This window comes from Bos indicus x Bos taurus, chromosome 1 (assembly GCF_003369695.1).
Source record: "Bos indicus x Bos taurus breed Angus x Brahman F1 hybrid chromosome 1, Bos_hybrid_MaternalHap_v2.0, whole genome shotgun sequence".
NCBI lineage: Eukaryota > Metazoa > Chordata > Mammalia > Artiodactyla > Bovidae > Bos > Bos indicus x Bos taurus.
In genome coordinates this window covers 145071948-145091912 of record NC_040076.1, presented here as the reverse complement: position 1 = coordinate 145091912, position 19965 = coordinate 145071948, and the positions used below count along the sequence as shown (strand labels likewise).

Genomic DNA, 19965 nt, shown 5'->3' with positions numbered 1-19965 from the left:
TCCTGGGGTGGTTTTGGGGCTGGAATGCTGGCCATCTGGGGGGACTTATCTCCCAGCGGCCCCCACTGCTTCCGATTCTACAGTCAGGGTGTCAGGCTTGTTCTCCCAGCTCCTCCCCAAGTACAGGGGACGGCCTTCAAGCTCCCGATTTTCCTCCAGACCTAGAAGAGGGGTGTGGATGGATGGCGCCTGGCCGTGGAGGCACCTCTCAGGGCCCTGGACGCTTCAGCCCCTGAGTCCTCCTGTCGCTGCAAAGGGCAAGCACAATGTGGGTTTAACTCCTCGGAACGACGACCACAGAAAGGAGAGTGAAAACCTTTATTTGGAAAAGTCGCCCACATGAACACGGTTGAGAAAAAACACAGAAAGGAGTAAAAGTAAAACTAAAGAACCAAGAAAATCTTCAATGAAATGTAGAATCAAATCACTTCCTTGAGGAAAAAGGGCTTCGGCTTGTTTCTGATGAAACGCCTCACTGAGCCCCAGGGGCTGCGGCCAGGCCTCCGGTCCTGGGGTGGGGTGGGGCAGGATAGCACCTCTGCTCTGGGGTTTGCTGTCTGGGCTTTGCCATCAAGGAGGAGTCGTGGTGTCTGCTGGCAGGTGTGAGTGACAAGAGCCTCATGAGGGGGGTCAGCTCACCAGGGATCACGCTCCTGTGTGAGTTCCCTGGAAGACCTGACTTTGGGGTGAGCGAGAGTTTCCTGAAGGACTCTAGGATCGGAGGGAAGTCAAGCTCTGGGTGGTGGTGGCGGGGGGTGGTGGGGAGGGAAGGCAGTGACAGCTGACCCCAGAAAGGACAGAGAACCAGGTGCCAGGGCTCCGACTGGGATGAGGGGACGTGGACAGGCAGCAAGAGGAGGGCACTTCGGGTGCAGGTTCAGGCAGGCAGCAGGAGGGGGCCAGCAGATCCCCAGCACCGACACTCTGCTCTGGGGGGGTAGGCAAAGCATAGAGCATCGAATCATGGCTTTTCAAGCTTTCCCTTTAAAAAATCCTAGCTAGTCGGGTTGGTCAGGAACGTTGGGTCCCCTCTTGCATCTGTCTCGGTGGCAGGGGCCAGGCCACTAGTCCAGCGCCACCTTCCTGGACACCGTCTGGTAGAAGACGCCCCGCAGCAACGCCTGGTAACTGGGCACGCGGAACAGGTGGCGCTCGCCGAAGACCACGTCATACTCAGCCGCCTTGCCAGTGACCAGGACACGCACGTGGGGCTCGTTCACCTGGCGGCCCACCACCACCGCGAAGATCTCCACGCCCGCCCGCTGGGCCTCCTGCACCGCCTTCTCGATGGCGGCCGGCGTGGCACCTTGCGAGTTGCCATCCGAGAAGAGCAGCAGCCTCTTCTTGGCGGCGTTGGACGAGGCCTCGCGGTAGAAGCGGGTCACGTAGCCCAGGGCGTCCATGACGTCGGTGGCGTCATTGAAGAAGTCCATGGAGTCCACGGTGTTGGCCAGCACGGTGTAGTTCTGCAGGAACTGCAGGGCCGCGCGCTCCGGCCGCTGCTGCCCCGTGCCGCTGTACTGCACCACTGCCACACGCACGTCCTGGCCCGGGTCTGTCCGGCTCGCTGTCAGGAAGCGCTCTGCCAGCCGCTTGGCAAAGCGTTTGGTGATGTCAAAGTTGTGGCTGCCCACGCTGGCGGAGCCGTCCAGGAGGATGGTGATGTCGGCCGGGGAGGAGAAGGTGACTGCGGGCGGAGCAGCTGTGAGCGTGCACCGCAGGCCCTGGGGCCTGCCCCGCTCCCTATGGCCTCCAGACCCTTCTTACCCAGCGCCCCCCGCGAGCACCCCATCCACCCCCCAGTACTCACTTGGGCAGCTGTAATCTGGACATTTCTTGTCTGTAAAAGAGAAAACCCCACAGCATGACCCAGCGATCACAGGGACTGCTGTTCCTCCTGTAACCCCCCAGCAAGAGGACACCTGGCACTTCTGGGGCAGAGGCACAGCCACCACTATCTCCACCCAACAGGAGGGGTGTCCCTTATTCCAGAGGGGGGCCTTTGGGTGACAGAAGGGTCCTCCAGGCACCAGCCCTTCCAAGAGCAGGGAAACCAAGCTCAGGGCAGAGGAAGGGTGCTCTACAGCACGGGCCCCATGCCACAGGCCCCAGATAACGCTGACTCCACTGTGCCAGTCGGGGCCCTGAGTCTGAGCCTGAAGCACTCTCTAGTTGCTGACCAGCAGCTGCAGTGTGGACTCAGCTCTGATCCTGGGCCAAGCCCAGATGGACGTGACAAGTGTGTCCCTTACGTGGGACCCTCTGAGGGGTCTCAGGCTCCAAGGCCCACCACTGCCCACACATTTGGGTGCACCAAACCTCAGACCCCAGTGCACACGTGTGCAGTGGGAGGCCACGGTACAGCCCACACCCGGGGAACACCTGTGTGGATGCCGAGCCACAAGGGAGTCAGGCCACAGCCTGTAAAAAGGGGGAGCAGCTCAGTGGGGAGCGGACATGCTGTTGGCCATGGGCATCTGCTGCCACAGCCAGAGGTCACAGCAAGCGGAGAGCGGAGAGCAGAGCCACGGGGCCCGCCTGCCACACTCACCTATGCAGATCTGGGCAGTGATGTTCTTCAGGAAGCCATCGTCCAGAAGCTCGGCGTAGTTTTCCTTGACCAGTGAGATGCCCGGCCGTCCCTGGGGTGCCAGGCCTTGGCAGGAGATGACGTTGAGCTGGTCGGAGCCCGCGGCCAAGCCAAAGACATCCTTGATGCCCACGGAGACCACCTGGGGAGGGGGACAGTGTTGGTGTGGCCCTTGGTGGGGACAGTCCCCGGGGCCCTTGGGCGTGAGGGCAACAGTGTGGTATGGAGGCCGCCCCACCTGGATGTCAGGGCCGCAGAGCACGCTGAGTGGGGTGGTGTCCCTCTGGGTGTCTGAGCGGCCATCGGTGATGACCAGGGCAATGCGGTTGTTCGGAGTGGGTGGCAGCAGCCGGCTCCGGGTGTACTGCAGGGCCTCGCCCGTGAAGGTGCCGCCGCCCATCCACTGCAGCTTCTTGATGGCCCTGCAAGGCCACAGTACCATTAGGGTGGGAACCAGGAGTCAGGGGGCCAGGGTAGGGGTCAGGGCCAGAGCAAGGCCAGGGTCAGGGGTCAGGGCCCAAGTGGGCCTTGGGCTACGATGCGTGTGCAGGCACCAAGCAGCCACACTCACTCCTTGAGGTCCTGGGCATTCCTGATGTTGGGGTCCCTCAGGTCCACGTGCTCCTGCATCTGGTTGTGGCTGTACTGCACCACGCCTGCATGCGACTGCCCAGGCTCAAACTGCTCGAGAGAGAGCCGCCACCATGAGGAGCACCTCCAGGGATCCACGGGGTGCTGGTGCTTCTCCCTGCTCAGGTTGAGCCTCCACCCACTCCCATCCCGGGTTGGACTGGCCCCCAGGCCCCCAGCTTGCTCTTGTGCACTGCTGGGCTGGAGGCTTTGGCTTTTGAGAAACAAGGCATCTCTCTTGCGGCCCCCAGCACCCGGCCCTTCCACTCTGGTGTCAGGACAGACCCCTGCCTCCCTGGGAAACTTCATCCCCAAACGAGGCCAGGGCGTCCGCCTCACCTTGACCAGCTCATCCTTGCTCAGCCGGTCAATGACCTTGACGATGAAGTCCTTGGCGATCTCGAAGTTCTGTAGGCCGATGCTCTCAGAGCTGTCCAGCACGAAGAGGATGTCGATGGGCCCGCACTTGCACTCTGCAGGCAGCAGGGTGCAGTAAGCCTCGGAGCCCCTCCCAGGACCCCTCCAAAGCAGGGCAGAGAGGGGTGGGCGCTCAAGGACTGGGGTCATGGATAGAACTCCGGTCTCCCCATCCCTGGTTGCATGAATGACCAGGGGAAGACCGGCAGGCCAGCACCCAGGGCCAATCCAGGGGAGGGGAGGTGAGTCCATCCCCCAGGTGAAGAGTCAGACTCACCACAGCAAGCTGGGAAGAGAAGAAAGAGGCGATCATATGGTGTCAAGACTAACCCCCCAGCCAGCTCCCCCTGCACCCCTCCTGACTTTCTCATGGGAGAACCAGGCGTTGAGACTCAACCCCCAGCCAGGCTCCCCTCCCCCCCTCCCCCCAACTTCCTCTCAGGAGGGGCCCATGTCTGCCCTCCTGCCTGCCCGCACCCCTAGTCAGCATATGGCAGGACGTTCTTTCTCATCAGGGTAGGTATCAAGGGGGAGACACTCACAGCACATTTTCATGATGATGTCCAAAATCTCGCATTCCTGGGGGTGAGGGAAGAGATACTCCCAGGAGACGGAATTGGTTCTCCTGTGGCCCTCCCTGGGGAGTGAGAGGCTTCCCAGGGCTCAGGGGGTGAGGCCAGCCCTTCAGGTTCCCCTCCCCTGGGACTCCAGCTGGGACCACAGAGGGGCTGGGCTGGGCAGGGTGTCCCCCTTCCCAGGGCATGCCCTGCTCTACCTGTGAGGCCCCTGCCTGCGAGGCATGGACATCTGATGTGGCCTCTGATGTGTGGCCACAGGTGTCTCACTGTGGCCATCACGTGTCCCCCTCATGGCTTTGTATGTTCCCTTACGACCAGCACACATCCCCACTGTGACTGTCCCATGCCCCCACGGCCCTTGTGTTAGCTGTGGCCTCCATGTGTCCCCCATGGCCTCCACATGTCTCCCTGTGGCCATCTTGTGATCTCTGCTGCCGTCAGGCTCCCCACCCCCACAGGAGCCTTGGCCAGAGTGGTCAGTCCCCAAGGATATTCACAATACTTACGTCTGGCCCCGGTGGTCCCACGTGTCCTGGGGGTCCCTGTCAGAGAAAGGATGGGAGAAGGATTGTCAGGATGGACGCTGGGGCCATGCTGATTCCTGGGCCGCAAATCTGACAGGAGCCCTTGGCTGATCCCCTTCATGCAGGGTCCCCCAGCCCTAGGGGGAGCCGAGGCTTCTGCACCTTGAAGGCTGGGGAACCTGCTACTGTCGTCCACCTGGTGACCACTGTCCGACTGTCCTTTCCTGGAGGTCAGTGGGAGCTCACCCCACCGCGGAAGAGTGTCCCGGCGGGTCTAACGGCGCCACCTTGATGGGCAAGGTGCCCGGCCTCACCCAGGTACCACCTGAGGCCCTGCCATGCCTGTCACAGCTCGCCCGGAGACCTGCCTCCCCTTCTTCCCACCCCTTCATGCTCAGTCCCCCAGACCCTGAAACTGCATGTCCCCCTAATCCTCCTGGAGCCCATCTCTAGAGCCTTGCTCCCAGGTTCCCACCACCCCAGACTCCACAGCCTCAGGGAGGGCGCCTGCCCGCCCATGGACCCACCTGGGGGCCTTCAGGACCTCGGTAGCCCTTTGCTCCTTTGGCGCCTCGTGGAGCAATGTCATTATTCTGGAAAGACACAGTGCAGTGTTGTAGGCTTGCCACGCATGGCCAGACCAACTGCTATGAGCCTGGCCACCACCCCCTTGACCCCCAGAAGGCTCAGCCACCCTCGGAGCCACGTTCCCCTATGGTCTGTGGGCTCTGGGCCCTCGAGGCCGAGGTTGACTGAGGATGTCGCCAAACGCAGTGGGCTTTGCACTCACGTCCTCTCCGGGGTCCCCGGCTTCTCCCTCGTCCCCCTTGAGGCCAGGGTAGCCTTTGGTGCCCTGCAGGTGACGGAGAGCACATAGTTAGGGGGAGCCGGCCCAGGGTTGGGGTGGGTGCTGCGGCTCTGGGGGCAGGCCTCTGGGGCGGGCCATGGAGAGAACAGATCCCGAGGGGAGTGTCAGGCAGCAGGGGACCCGGGGCTGAGCAGGGCCTAAGGAGACACGACGCGGGCGGGGCCTTGGCGATGAGCAGGGCTGTGTGCGTCTTCACGCGTTTGCTCAGGTGTAGGAGCAATGTGCTTGCACGTGCATGTGTGCCTGTGTGCACCTCCCACGGCCAACAGAGCAGATGGTGCGTACTCACGTTTATCCCAGGAGGACCTCTGCTGCCTGGATAGCCCTGGGGGGAGGTGGGAAAGTCACATCAGTCATACCTGTCACACCAGAGGGGCAGCCCCAGCCAGAGAGCCATGAGCCCCACTGGCTTAAGGGGGGCATCAGGCAGGACTCTGGGTACTCACGGGAAAGCCGGGGAAGCCTTCAGTGCCATTCCCGGGGGGGCCGTCTTCACCCTGGGAGAGCAGACAGAGTCCAGCCACTGCAGTCCTGGACTCGCCCAGGCTGGCTGCTTTCAGATTCTGGGCCCCAGGCAATCTCCCGCCCAGGATGTACCCTTTGCCCTGTATCACTCACCCTCTCACCCATCAGCCCGGGGTCTCCGGGGGGGCCTGCAGGCCCCGGAGCTCCTTTGGGGCCCTAAGGAGGAGAAAATGAAGTGGACTCTGGGTAGCAAGCCACACAGGCTCGGAGGCACGAGGCCTCCTGGAGGAAAGAGAATTAAATAAGTTAACATGTTTTCATGCAGCACATAGATTACTCAAAGAAAGGCTTTTAAACCTGGAATCCTGGAGGCCATGACACCTTTGGGCCTTAGAGGCTACACCTGCCCCATGTCCACCCAGGGAGTGACCCAAGAAGGAGGTGACCAGAACAGGGACAGGGACCCATGGGGTCACTGGGGGATTCACACCCAAGAGCCCAACCACAGTGGGTGGAGGAGCCAGCAGACACACCACAGGCATGGCCAGCACCAGAATGTCAGCAAAGTTGAAAAATCGTTAAGGTCTAAGTTCATAATGAGAAAAACAACAAAAAATCTTCTCAAGTCAAATTCATAAGGCATAACACGCAAAGAAAGAAAAAAAGGAATTTGGAAAAAAATAAGTCAAACTGTTGATGCTGTTTCTCTCTGGGTGGGGGTGGGGGGGGGTTAGATTTCAATTCTCTTTCTTTCTAATATTTTTCTGCATTTTCTAAATGTCGTCAGAGTCACACATTCCATGAAGTGAAATGAAACATTTATGTGTAGGAGCCCAGGGGGTTCTCCCAAAGAAGTCTGGGTTGGGGGAGGAGGGGACAGGGGTCAGGCTAGTCCCTCCTGGGACAGCGGCAGGGAGGGCTACTCACCTCGGTCCCAGGGGGTCCCTCATCACCTCGGTATCCTTTCGGCCCAATGGGGCCAGCCTCGCCCTGCAGAGGGAGGACACACCCGATGGGCCCCTTCTGACCCAGTGGCCCCCAGCCCCACACCCAACCCTTGCTGGCTGCTCCATCCTGCCGCTCCCTGGGGACCATCGCCTGCTTTCTCGTCCAGGCTCTTGGTCCCCGAAGGACTCCACAGATCCCTGACCTATCTTGGGATAGGAAAGGGATGGGAGTGGCCCTGTGCGGTGATGCCTCCTGGTCCCCAGTGGTGCATCCTGGGAACTCAAGGAACCACCTGAGACACGGAAACACCAAACTGGGTGGAGCTCCTGGGGCGCCCACTGCGGGGGGACAGGGATGCCCACCTCGGAGGAATGCAGGGCGCCCACTGCGGGGGGATGGGGGCACCCACTGTGGGGGACACGGGGTGGGCGAGGCCTGGTGGCCGGGTGCATAACAGGAGAACAGGACCCTATCCTCAGTTTCTCAGTGGCCTTTTCTTGCGATTTGGGAAAACATATTTCCCAGGACCTTCTGCATGGACCCTGGTGTCTGAGCCAACCTCCTGTTGGGTCTGGAATCAGGAGGGGCTTGTGGGATCCCTGACAGGGTCAGGAGAATGGAGCTGAGTTCAGAAGCAGAAGACCTGGGGGCCGAGAAGTTGAACGTGCAGGTGACCAAGTGCCACCTGGGTTGGGAGCCACTGGTCCAGGGGGCACCATTCCCAGTTGGTCACAGGCTGGGGGGACACAGGGCCCCCTCCCGAAGGAGGCAGCCATTCCCAGCAGTGTCCAGGGTTCCTGCGGCCTAGGAGGGGCCTCCCTTTGCCCCGCACTCTCGGCAGCTTCCTTTTATTGTGGCGACCAATTACTCTGAAAACTAACGTGGCTGGGATGCACCCAGGACCCCACGCCGGGTCCCGCTTCCAGCGTTTTGTGCCTTTAGAGTTTGGATGACTTCCTGATAGTGCCACAGGAAGAACCTGGGCAGAATGTGTCAGCACCACTGGCCAGGAGCGGTCATGGCTCCTCAGTTACCATCCAGGAAAGGCCAGGGCCTGGGAGGTGGCCTGGCAACAGGGCCTGCTCAGCCTGAGGCCACAGGAGTCAGTTGTCGGAACGGGGTGGACACGGAAAGAGCAGGGGCAGGGGCGGGTGACAGTCTTTCCAGAAAGAGACACATAGAGATGAGGGGCTTTAAACCTGATGGAACTGCATTTCAATCATTGACACAGACTGCACTTGTGTGCATTGTGACAACGGGCTGGCTGTTCACTGAAAAAGCCACGCAGGGCAAGCCCACCCCTCTTCCACTGCTGAAGTCTACATTCCTGACAAATCAGAGGTGAGCAAAACCACACTGAAAGGGGTGAGTGCATCTGTAAACCTTTGTTCACAAGCAGGACAACCTCAACTGCAAGGGAACCCAGACAAGCTCAGGACAGATGAGAACAATGTCTGCACCAGGGGGGCAGCCCCCCATCCCCCACCACCGCGGAGAACACAGACCCTGGCGGGAAGTGATCACCTGCATGAACAGCCCAGCAGAAACCACACTCAGCCCACACACACACCAACAGTCAAACCGGGAGACGAGTAAATGTGCGGAGCCCTGGTCTCATCACAGCTCATGTTGGCAGAGGTGTGTGTGCAGCTTGTTTTACACTCTTGGGGGAGTGTGAGTGGGGGCCAGATGGGCAGGTAGGTAGGATTATTTGGCAAATGTCAACTCATACACACAACATTGGGGCTAAGACATTTTGCTGCTAAGAATTTACGTTCTGGATATTGCCTTGAAAGTTCTTCGGGATGGATGGACAAGCAAGTGGGTGGGCAGATAGATGGATGGATGGATACATACATCCATGGATATATGACAGATGACTAGACAGATGGAGAAGGGGATGACAGAGGATGAGATGGTTGGATGGCATCACCCACTCGATGGATATGAGTTTGAGAAAGCTCCGGGAGTTGGTGATGGACAGGGAAGCCTGGTGTGCTGCAGTCCATGTGGTTGCAAAGAGTCAGACACGACCGAGCGACCAAACTGAAAGGACACATGTACACAGGTGATGGGTGGATAGACAGATAAAGATGGATAAACACATGGATGGATGGATGGATGACCTGACTGAACAACAGATGGATGTTGATATTTTTGACAGTATTTTTCTGTAAAGCAAAATACTGCAGACAATCTACACACAGTCCATGCGAATGATGGGGGGCAGGAAGCAGACCCTTCCAAGGATGCCAAAAAAGAGGCCCCATCGCAGGCCAAGTGTATCCAGCCCCGGCTGCAGCCTGCATCTCAGGGGCCCTCAGGGGCTTGTGGGTCCCGCGGGCAGCCCTCACCCCACGGGAGGTGGTGGGTGGAGTCCGGGGCCTCGCAGGACCCAGCTCCCCTGCCGTGCATCTTCACCACGCACGTTGGTCCATTTGCTATGTGTTCACGTGCATATGGTCTGTCTCCCCACTGAACTGCCAGCATGCCTGCCCCATGAGGGTGGCACCAGGCTGTGTGCTCCCCTTCAAGTGCTTCTCCAGGGCGGGCTGGAGCTCGAGTGGGTTCTGCAGACCTCTTCCAGGACCCACTGGCCACCAGGAGTGCCAGGACACCATCAGAGCCCCAGCATGGCCTGGCCAAGGCCACCCATCAATGTGGTGTGGCAGCTTCGACAAACCCCACAGCCAGGCTCCTGCCTTGTCCCTCTGGCCAAGGCCTGCTCAGTGGTGACAGCCCATCCCAACCTGCCTTGCCTCCGTGTGCATTCTGTCACCCCACATGCCCTCCTCTTGCAAACCAGACCCTGTGGCAGGACCCAGTCAGGGTCTGGAGAAGATGGGCTGAGAGTACCAGTAAGAGGTGGGGAGCCGTCGGGCCCGATGCTCCCTGGGGGAGTAGTCTCAGCTCTCCCATCCAGCTGCTCATAGCTTCCAGCCTATTCCCCGACTGCTCCTCCACCCAGCCCACTGCTTCCTCAGGCCTCCACTGTCTTCCCCTCCCCTAGCATGGCCTCTAGAAGGTCACGCCCAGGAATTCTGGAATGTTCCTTGGACTGACACTCCCAAGTCAACTTCCTGCCAGCATCTCACCCCCGGGGCTCCAAACCCCGAGGGAGGTTTACACAGTTCATCTCCGGTATGGTGCCTGTCTCGGCTCAGTCCTCCGAGACCTCGCCCGTCTCCCCAGGCTGGAGGGGTCCCCAGGGCCCAGGCTCCAGCACGCCTCTGCTGCTGCCAGCCCCGCCCCCACTGGTCTTGATGGCTCACTGCCCGGCTTCCACCCTCACTGATCTCTTCTAGCACTAGCCACACCAGGGCACCCTCCCCACTCTGAGGGCAGTGTGGGGGGCAGCATGGGGGGTCTTTGCTCAGGGCTGTGTCCTGGCAGTGCCCACCCAGGGACAGGGCTCCCTCTGTGAGCACTGGTCCACCTTGCCAATCCGTACCAGCCCCCTGGCCGCCGTCCCCCCAACCCCAGACACCCCAGGTCTCCAGGCCACACCCCCACAAGGAAGCACCTGGGTGTGCAGTGAAGAGACCTCCCCCTGCATCTGTGAGCTGCTCCCATCTGGCAGCACCACGCCCTGCCCCCGCCACCACCGCCAGCCAGGCTTCCTACCGGGTCACCGGGGACACCGACGGGGCCTTCTCGTCCCTGGTCACCTTGGGGTCCAGCTTCACCCTGGGGAGGAAAAGCCACTGAGGAGGAGACGGAGGAGGATGGCTGCCCTGGGGGCCACCGGCTGAGGCCCGGCAGCTTCTGTCATCCGCTGCGCGTGGCCTCGCTTCCTTCTCACCCCTGTCCTCCAACGTGGCACGTGCTTGGCCATCAGGGGACTCGTGTTTTCAAGGGGCCATGATGAGGGGCCGATACCCCTGCCAAGGCCTGGAGGCAGCTCATTTCCACCCCTACCCCCCCAGGGAGGGGTTGGGGGTGGCGCTGGCTACACTCCTTTCTGTGAAATGTAAACTCAAGAACAAGCAAGGCGATGCTGACGCCATGGTGGGCGGAGCAGGGAGGCCTAAGGACTCGCGTTCTGCCTCTAATTCAAATCTGTTGCTGACCTTTCTCTGCAGCTTGGGGCCTGGGGGACGAGGTCCCACACAGGCAGTGGGTGGGAGAGGGGGATCTTTGGGACATGGGAGTCCAGGGTGTGGGTCACCCACATCTCAGGGCCAGAGGATCACGGTGGCCTGTCCTTGATTCTGATGGCGTGACCCCAGTCTGGCCCGGTCTCTGCCCCCCTACCCCCGAGGGCATGGGGGTCCCAGCTTGGGGACAGTGACTCACCGGGTCTCCTCTAGGGCCCCGTGCACCTGGGGTCCCTCGAGGTCCTCTTTCCCCAGGGCCGCCCTGTGTGGAGGGAGCAGAGGCGGTGAGGTGTGGGGTGGGAGCCCGGGGCCTGGGCTCGGGGCTGTCCCCCCAGCAGATGCCAGGATGTGTGGTTTCTCCATCTCATGCCCTGCCCTGTCCACCTGGGGCCACGTGGGCCACACCAGTCACACCGGCCACTGACTGGTGAGGCTCAGAGCACCCGCTCACCCTCTCTCCGGGGGCTCCGTCTGGTCCTGCATTTCCCTGGAGTAAGAGGAATCAACATGAGTTCGTCAGCAGCAGGATCTCTGCTGAGTCTGGGGTGTCACGGGCGGGAGGGCTCCTACCTCATCGCCGGCTTCTCCCTTCTCTCCCGGGGGACCGGGCTCTCCAGGCTCACCCTGAGAACGACAGCACAGACTGTCTCCTCCGACCCTGCGGCCTCCCAGGCACGGGCACCCCCACTCATCAGGGAAATGTGCACGCTCACCTCATCTCCAGGCGGCCCCGTGCTCCCGGGCCTCCCAGGCTCCCCGTCTGCTCCGGGCTCACCCTGGAAAGACCTGAGGGTCAGCCTTCAGGAGGCCGTGCCTGGCTGTCCTGGGGGCCCATGGGCCCACGCTGGCCCCCCTCACCCAGGCTTCAGGCTGCGGTCCCTGACGACCCTAGCCACCCACATCTCTGCACCAAACCCTCTTCCCAGGTTCAGACACTGCCCATGGCAGGGGCCAGCCAGGCCCTCGGGAGCAGAAGCCTGGGGTCGCCAGGCTGGGGGCTGGCACCCTCAGACCTCAGCCACACTCCAGGACATCCGTGTTGCTAGGATGCGTTTGGGACAGAATCCGTGTTACTCCTCCAACTTTTCCAGTACTTCCTGTTGCTGAAAACCCAGAGAAATATCAGCAACAGATTCGAATTAGAGGAAGAACGCGAATCCTCAGGCCTCACTGCTCTGCCTGCTGCAGTGTGAGTATCTCCCTGCTTATTCTTGAGTTTACATTTCACGTGAGCAGGTCGATCCTGGGCTGACCAGAGAGCTGCAGGCTGCAGGGACGGTCTCGAGGTGCCCAGAGAGGCCTCGGACTGACGGGCAGGTGCAGGAAGTGCAATGGGGGCGGGACACACCCAAGGCTGGGCACCCAGTGCTCTCCTGGGCAGAGGTTCCCATGCCCATCCCTGCCAGCCCGGGAAGGGCAGTGGGGCCTGGCCCCCACACTAAAGCCGAGAACCTGCTTCCAGAAGGAATTTCTCCTCAGTGCCGGGCAGGTCGTGAAGCCCCAGCCGGGCCCACCCTCTGTGGGCTTGAGTCACTGACCTTCTGTCCTTTCAGTCCGAAGGCACCTGGGTCACCCTTGGGCCCGGGGGGTCCTTGGATACCCTGGAGAGAGGACTCAGAGTCAGAGCATCGTCTGAAACGGCAGCCACTGGCAGCCACTTGCCAGTGAGGGACAAGCCAGCAGGGCAGGTCCCCAGGCCACAAGGCATGCGTGACTTTGCATGGTTGGCAGGAGGGTTGAGGCAATTTTCACTTCTGAGAGCTTACAGCCTTAAGATGTGGGGGAGAGAAAGTGACTTACATCGAATCCGGGCGAGCCCTTGCAGCCTGGCAGGCCAGGGAACCCTGTCTCCCCCTGCAAGGAGGAAGGTGGGTTTGGGGAATCAAGCCTCTCAGCTCTGGCTCATCCACCATTTCCCAAGAAAGTTCCCCCCAGTGGAAGACGCTTGGCTGGGTAGCTTAGGGTCCACTGGACCTGAGGCTTGGCAGGAATCAGCAACAGATTCTAATTAGAGGCAGAACGCGAATCCTGCCTTCCATGCTACCTCAGAGGTGCCCAGGGTGGCCACCCACGAGACCCCTACCCACCCACCTCCTAGAGGATAGCCAGCCTGGCCCACCATCCCTTCCCCGAAATATGTGCCCCGCCTTCACCCTCCCCGAGCTGAGGGTAACCTTCATGCCATCCACGCCGTCCATGCCACGCTTTCCCTTCTCGCCCTGAGAAGTGAAAAAATCAAAGGTCAGACGAAGGTCAGACTGCACCCCCACAGGGCAGTGTCCCCACCGGCTGTGCCCCTCCAGCATCTCACCTTGTAGCCTTTGGGTCCCCTGGAGCCCTGTGGAGATAGAAAGGGAGGGTGAGGGGCTTGGTCTCCCCATTGTGGGGTGAGGCACCCCCAGCTCATTGCAGCCCCGCCACGCTGGGAATGGGCAGCATTGTCCTTGTCCAGAGTAGGGGGCCACTCCATGCCCCAGGGACACATCCCAAAGCCGCAGGTCACTCACCTTCTCCCCTCGGCTCCCTTTTTCTCCCTACACAGCAAACAGAGGAGAGGAAGGGGCTGTGAGGGGTGCTGGAGGCCTGATGCCCTAAGGCCCAGGGCAAGGCCGCGTTGGGGAGGAGAGACCCACCTTCATGCCCTGGTAGCCGACGGGTCCAAGGTCCCCAGGTCTTCCCTGCAGCAGAGGAGGGGAGAGTGTTAGACATCCCTGGGAGCAGGAAACCCCCACCCAGCCCCCTCACTCCCCACCCTACTCAGGCCTGGTCAGCTGGAGAGACCTGGCAGGCTGACCACTGACCTGTGTCCAAGAAGCGCCCTGCTGTGGAAGCCCAACCCCACTCCTGGGGACTCTCAGTGGAGCTCCAGGGAAGGAGAGACACAGGGCGCCCCCCCGGGGTGGAGACCACCACGGCTGAAGCAGAGGCCACCTGCTGGCCGACCCCTGACACCTGTCCTCTGTGAGCAGGTGGGCCTGTGGGGGGCGGCTGAGGGGCGTGGGGGTCTGCCCGGGTCGGGGTGCTGGAGGGCCAGCTGTGCTGTGTGCCCCCAAGTCCTCATCACCCACAGGAGCCGTGTCCTCTGAGGATCAGGCCACATGGTGCTCATGAAACCAGTCATCCTTCTGGAAGTTTCCACAGTCTGGCTCCCTGGCCTCTGGCTGCTCAGCGTCCCAACCCCTCAGTCAGGTACCCGGCACTCACAGGGTCTCCAGCTTCTCCTTTCTCTCCCGGGAGCCCCGGCTTCCCTCTTTCTCCCTAGAACAGAGAGCAGATCATGGTCAGAGGATAGATTCCATTTATTTCTAAAAAGCTGGCGAAAGGAAGACCCTACTTGCTAACAAAAAAAAGTCTATGAAGCTATTCCATCCCATCTCCAGCATCTACGTGGTTTCCAGGCACCTTTCCCGTGGTCCAGGGTGTGAGGCCAGGCCCAGGGTCTCTGCCACACACTCTGCCAAGCCCTGGGGCTGCCCGGGGCCAGCAAAAATAACCCTGACTCTTTTCTGTCTGCCTGTTCTTGGTGCCGTGCTGGGTGGGAGGGCAGGGTGGATGCAGCCTGGAAGCCCCCTGTGGGAGGTTGGCCACATGGCTCCATGGCCACTGGACTTGATACTTTCCAGGAAAAGCCAGAAATATAGAATTTCATGAGTGAGCTCCCGGGTTGTGAATACTAGCAACGAATTTTGTTTTCCAGTCCAGCCTCGGGCCCATGTTTGCATCCATCCCACTGCAGGCCCACCTCCAGGAGCAGAGCCACAGGGACACTCACTCCAGGAGGGCCATGCCGTCCACCACGGGAAGGAGGCTGGGGCAGCAGACTCCACGCCACGGCAGCCATGGCCACCACATCGGCTGTGAGGTCATCACGCCCAGACACTCTCCCAAGGCTGGGACACCTGCTCAGCACAGCAGGTGGGCGGTGGGGCTGAGGGCAGCTGCCTGAGGTCCAGCTGCACCCCTAGACCTGGCACTAACCTGCAGGATATTTCTCCCAGGCTTCCCCCTCCATCAAGGTAAGCACCGGCAGGATGTGCCACTTACCTCGTACCCGGGGTCGCCTCGAGGCCCGGGGGGTCCTCTGGCAGGCTGCAAGACACAAAAAGAAGTCAGTGGGGGCACCATTGGGACAGCCCAGGGGTTGGGACGGGCAAGGGCCACACTCACCTGGCACTCGAAGGAGCAGCACTGTAGGACGGGAGGAGGACAGAGGGACATGTCAGGAAGCGTGGGCACGGCCACGCCGGCCACCCGCGCTCAAGCTGCTGGTGGAGGAACGGCGCTGGTGATGCCAGGCCGGGGGGCGGGGGGCGGGGGGACGCGCTTACCACTTGCTCCACATTATTTTTCTGAAAAGTGAGAGAGAAAAGTCAAATCAGCTTCCGTTCCTGGGCACAGGGTTTCCGGCACCTGGACTCGGCGGGGTGCTGGGGCGGGCCTGCAGGTGGCGCTCACGATCATGTCGGTGATGGTGTCGATGGTCTGGCTGATGACTTCCTCGGCGTCTCGGCTCTGCCCCCAGTCAGCCGCCGTGAAGTTGCGCCGGTACGTGTGGTCCGTGGCGATGATGCTCAGACGTGGCTCCTGCCGTGGATGCAACCAGAGCGAGGGTGAACGTCAGTGACAGTAGGAGCACCGGGCCCTCCCCTCCTCTGCTCCCCCGGAGCCCAGTCCCTCGGGCTATGTCCGTACCCCTCTCCCATTGTAGTCCCTGGGGACCCCCTCCCTCCACTGCAGGCCCTGGGGGGTGCCGCACCAGGTGGTCGGGTGTGATGGCCACGGAGAAGACTTTGATGCCCAGATGCTTGGCCTCGTTCACAGCATCCTCCAGGCCCCCACAGGGCTCCTTGTAGCCCTCCAGGGGGTGCCCGTCAGTCACCACAACCAAGTACTTGTTCTCCTTTAGGTGGGAGCCCCTGCAGGGTGTGGGGGAGGTGAGGCCACCTGTCCCAGCCTCCTCAGGCCACCGCTGACCCTCACAGCTCAGGGCCCCATTGGGACCACATCAGTGAGACCCTGAGGCTGGAGGTGAGGGGCAGGGGGCTGGAGACCCCAGAGGGAGTTGCAGACCCAAGGGTGGCTCTCAGAGCAGTGTTTCCAGTTTCTCTGTGCTGATCTGGCCACAAGATGGGCTTACGGAAAGGGATAAGAGTTGGACCATAAAGAAGGTGAGCACTGAAGAACTGATACTTTTGAACTGTGGTGTTGGAGAAGACTCTTGAGAGTCCCTTGGACTGCAAGATCAAACCAGTCTGAATATTTGATCAAATCAAACCTGAATATTTATTGGAAGGACTGATGTTGAAGCTGAAGCTCCAATATTTTAGCCACCTAATGCGAAGAGCTGACTCACTGGAAAAAGACTCTGATCCTGGGAAAGGTTGAGAGCAGGAGTAGAAGGGGTTGACAGAGGACGAGATGGTTGGATGGCATCACTGACTCAATGAACATGAGTTTGAGCAAGCTCCAGGAGATGGTGAAGGACAGAGGAGACTGGCAGTGCTGCAGTCCATGGGGTCGTAGAGTGGGACACTACTGAGCAACTCAACAGCAGCATAGGAAAGGATATTAAAACAGAAAATAAAGTTCTGTGGGGTCACATTTCAGGTCCCCTCTGCCTTCAGTGGTTGAGGAGACAGTGGATAGCTGGAGGAGGGACAGAGTGGTAGAGAGTGAGGGGGCAGGCTGGTTGGTGGCCACCAGCATGACCCCCTCGGGCACTAGGTCTGCTCTGGGGACCTCAGGCACCAAAGTCCGCCAGCCAGCGGGCAGCGACCAGGCAGCGCTGGGCGCTCCCCAGGCAGAGATACGGCGGTGGGGGGCGGGGCGTGGGGCGCCACAGGGCGGCAGGCACTGACCCCACGAGCAGCTCCTCCAGACCCTTCTTGATGGCGCAGTCGGTATAGGTGCCCTTTCCGAAGTACTTGACGGCGTCCACGCTGCTCTTAAGCTCGTCGCGGCCGCTGGGCATGCGCGTGAGCCCGCGGATGATCTCCACTTCGTCGCTATAGTGCAGCGCGCCCGCATTCCACACCAGGTTGCGGTCACAGCGGTAGTACCTGCGGGCCTGGGATGGTGAGCGGGCCTCCCCACACCCCGGCCCGCTCTCCTCCCCTGCTCAGCGGGGTCACCGGTGGACAGACGGCCGGTCCTCTCTCACGCCGAGAGGGAGGAGCCTGTGGCCCCGTGAGCAGCCCCGAGACACTGGTCCCCGCGCCGGGGGTCACATAGTGGGGAGACGGCGGTGGCCAGGAGGGCGGGCCCAGCCAGCTAGTGACCACCACGTCCCCTGATCTCCAGGGCCTCAGATGAGGAGCCGTGAGCCAAGACCCTATCCCAGGACCATGGAATGGGGGACAGACCCTGCATAGACAGCAGTGGAGCCGGTGACAGGGCACAGGGGGAGGGAGGGGATAGGACCCCTGGATCTGAGTGGCTTCTTCTCTCTGCCCTGGTCACTTTGGCCGAGGATCTCAGGTGGTAGCCAGGCTCCTTCAGCCCATCAGCAGACGGGTGACAGAGGCCTCCGTGGGGCGCCAACAGCCCCAAAGGCAGGAAGAGCCCCCAGTTAACAATTGGAGTGAATGAAGTACGGGGCCAAAGCCCCCCAGAGTGGGATGCTGGGTCACCTGGCTGCCCCGTGCCCGCTCTACGAAACTTGTCCACACCTGGGCCCTCCCTGGTCTTCATAAACCCGGGCATTTCAGGAGGTCTGGGGTTTCAGTCCCACCGTGCCCTGCATTGGGCAGACGGTCCTCCTTCCCTGCAGCCTTTCTGGTGGGTGGGAGGCTGGGGGCCTGTGTCAGTGGGTCAGTGGGTCAGAATGGGAGGAGGCGTGGGGCCTGTGACGGTGGGGGAGATGGGGTGGAACCTGGTTCTGAGCTTAGCCCGCCCCCTGGCCTGGCCCTGCCTCCTTGCAGGCGTGTCCCGTCCTCGGCCACACCCGCTGCCAGGGGCTCCCCCACGTGTGAGTGGATGGATGGATGGATGGAGCATGTTGCCCCCATAGCCAACACCAGGCTGGGGCCCCTCTAACCAGGACACTGGACACAGGGCACACTGAGACCTCGGGTCTGGGACTTGGGCTGTGACCGTCTACTTGGGCAACCGTCAGAGTCCAGGTGGCTGGTGAGGGGCGCCCCCTCTAGGTACCAGGCAGACCCACACGGCCTCAGGCCAGCTTCCCAAGCCGGCTCAGGGTTGGGGAGGGGAGCTGTTCAACCCTGCGTTTGGGGAGTCCAGGCTGTAGCACTGCCCCCTTGGCTCTCCTGGCTAAACAGCCGGCTCCATCTCAACTCAGTCTTTTTCTAGCCCATCTGAACCACACAGCCCCAGGGGAAGGGACTCGAGTGGCCTGGCCAGCACTGCCCTTCTCAGATGGGGACACTGAGGGCCAGCTCTGCCTGCTGGCTGTGGCAGGGGAGACACCAGCCTGTCTCCCCCGCCCTCCGAGAGGGTGGTGGACGGGAGGAGGAGGACGAGGTCCTACCTGTCGTTCAGGTTGTCAATGAAGCGCTTGGTGAAGGACTTGACCTTGTCCACCAGGGCCCCATAGGGCTTCAGCCTCAAGGCCACGCTCTCGGAGGTGTCCAGCACAAAGAACAGGTCCACAGGGCAGTCTGGGCCAGGGACAGGAAGAGAGGCTCAGCCCTGCGCTCCCCCTTCCCCAGGGGAGCCCCCCCGCCCAGCCCCACTGGCCACTTCCCCAGCCAGTCACCCCCTTATACCCAGTCAGGCCCCAACACTCCTGAAAGAGCAAGGAGACGTTTCTCATTGTGTTTCCAAGTTGAATTTAAAACTACCAGGGAGGGGCTTGACCTTCAGGAGAGGGTGGGTAGGACCAGGTGACCGTTTCCTGACTGACCACAAGGAAGGAATCAGAAGGAGCTGATGATGGAGGCAGAGGGGGTGCAGCGCCCGCTGAGGACAGACACTCAGGGGGCACAAGGGCTGAGACCCGGTGAGGCCCATCCTCCTCCCCAGGGTCCCCCGCCAGCTGGGCCGCATCTAAGTGCTTGAGCATCATGGCAGGGGCCGGGGTCCCCTGGACCTCACACCGGATGCGTCTGGTCCAGGCCGGCCTCGCCCAGCAGACGCGGCAAGTCCACTCACCTTGGAAGGCGATGGCCCTTGAGGCCACGGGGTCATCCTGCGCGGAGGCCCAGCAGGCCTGCAGCAGCAGGGGGAGCAGAGCGCGGGGCAGCCTCATGTCACTGGCCGTCGTGTCACCATGGAGCAACGGCCGGGGGCAGGGTGGGCTGCAGTGACCGTGATGCTGGCCGCGCAGAGAGAAGTCGTGTCTGCTCCCGTCCGGAGTTTCAGCCCAGGAGGGAGGGAGGGGTGGAAGGAGGAGAGGGTGGAGGAGGAGCCTGGTGGGGGGCGTCGCTCCCAGCTCTGGGTGAGTCACTCCCTCTCCCCTCCCCCTGGAGCCCTCGCTGCAGGATTTACCTCCCTGGTTTATGAGGACTTTTATTTGCTTACGGTTCTCATGTTGAGTTTCAGAAGTCTGAAAAAGAGTGCATAACCCAAGACGAATTTCCCTGAAACATGTTTTGGGCGTTTCCAGTCTTGGCCTGGGATCCACCGGCCTCTTCACCTCCCCCTCACTAACCAATTTCTACAAAGTGGTGCTGTTTGTTTAAATGTTTCAACTCTGTGGATATGTCTGACTTTCGAGCTGTCATATAAATACCTCTTCAGGGTTTACATATTGACAAAAGATCTTTCATTTTTACTCTGGGGAAGCACAGAACAATAACGACACATACATTAGTGTGTGCGTGTACTCAGTTGCGTCCGACTCTTTGTGACACCATAGATCCAGGCCCTCTGTCCGAGGGATTTTCCA

The 19965-nt window shown here is 61.0% G+C and overlaps 1 protein-coding gene across 1 annotated transcript; it reads right to left on the bottom strand.

The window, feature by feature from the left end:
* Window positions 1-301: 301 nt before the first annotated feature.
* On the bottom strand, window positions 302-19661 carry COL6A1 (collagen type VI alpha 1 chain). Its single transcript, XM_027548139.1, has 35 exons — window positions 19230-19661; window positions 18607-18736; window positions 16976-17176; window positions 15874-16033; window positions 15573-15701; window positions 15446-15466; window positions 15285-15305; window positions 15162-15206; window positions 14322-14375; window positions 13751-13795; window positions 13625-13651; window positions 13429-13455; window positions 13292-13336; window positions 12918-12971; window positions 12656-12718; window positions 11831-11893; window positions 11688-11741; window positions 11569-11604; window positions 11317-11379; window positions 10645-10707; window positions 7000-7062; window positions 6226-6288; window positions 6054-6104; window positions 5897-5932; window positions 5530-5592; window positions 5267-5332; window positions 4722-4757; window positions 4180-4216; window positions 3915-3923; window positions 3560-3693; window positions 3162-3271; window positions 2829-3012; window positions 2552-2732; window positions 1811-1840; window positions 302-1687 (listed from the first exon to the last, which is right to left on the bottom strand). Exons 1-35 carry the CDS (start codon window positions 19324-19326, stop codon window positions 1065-1067), a joined length of 3084 nt encoding a protein of 1027 aa, XP_027403940.1. The 5' UTR covers window positions 19327-19661; the 3' UTR covers window positions 302-1064.
* Between the last annotated feature and the right edge of the window lie 304 nt (window positions 19662-19965).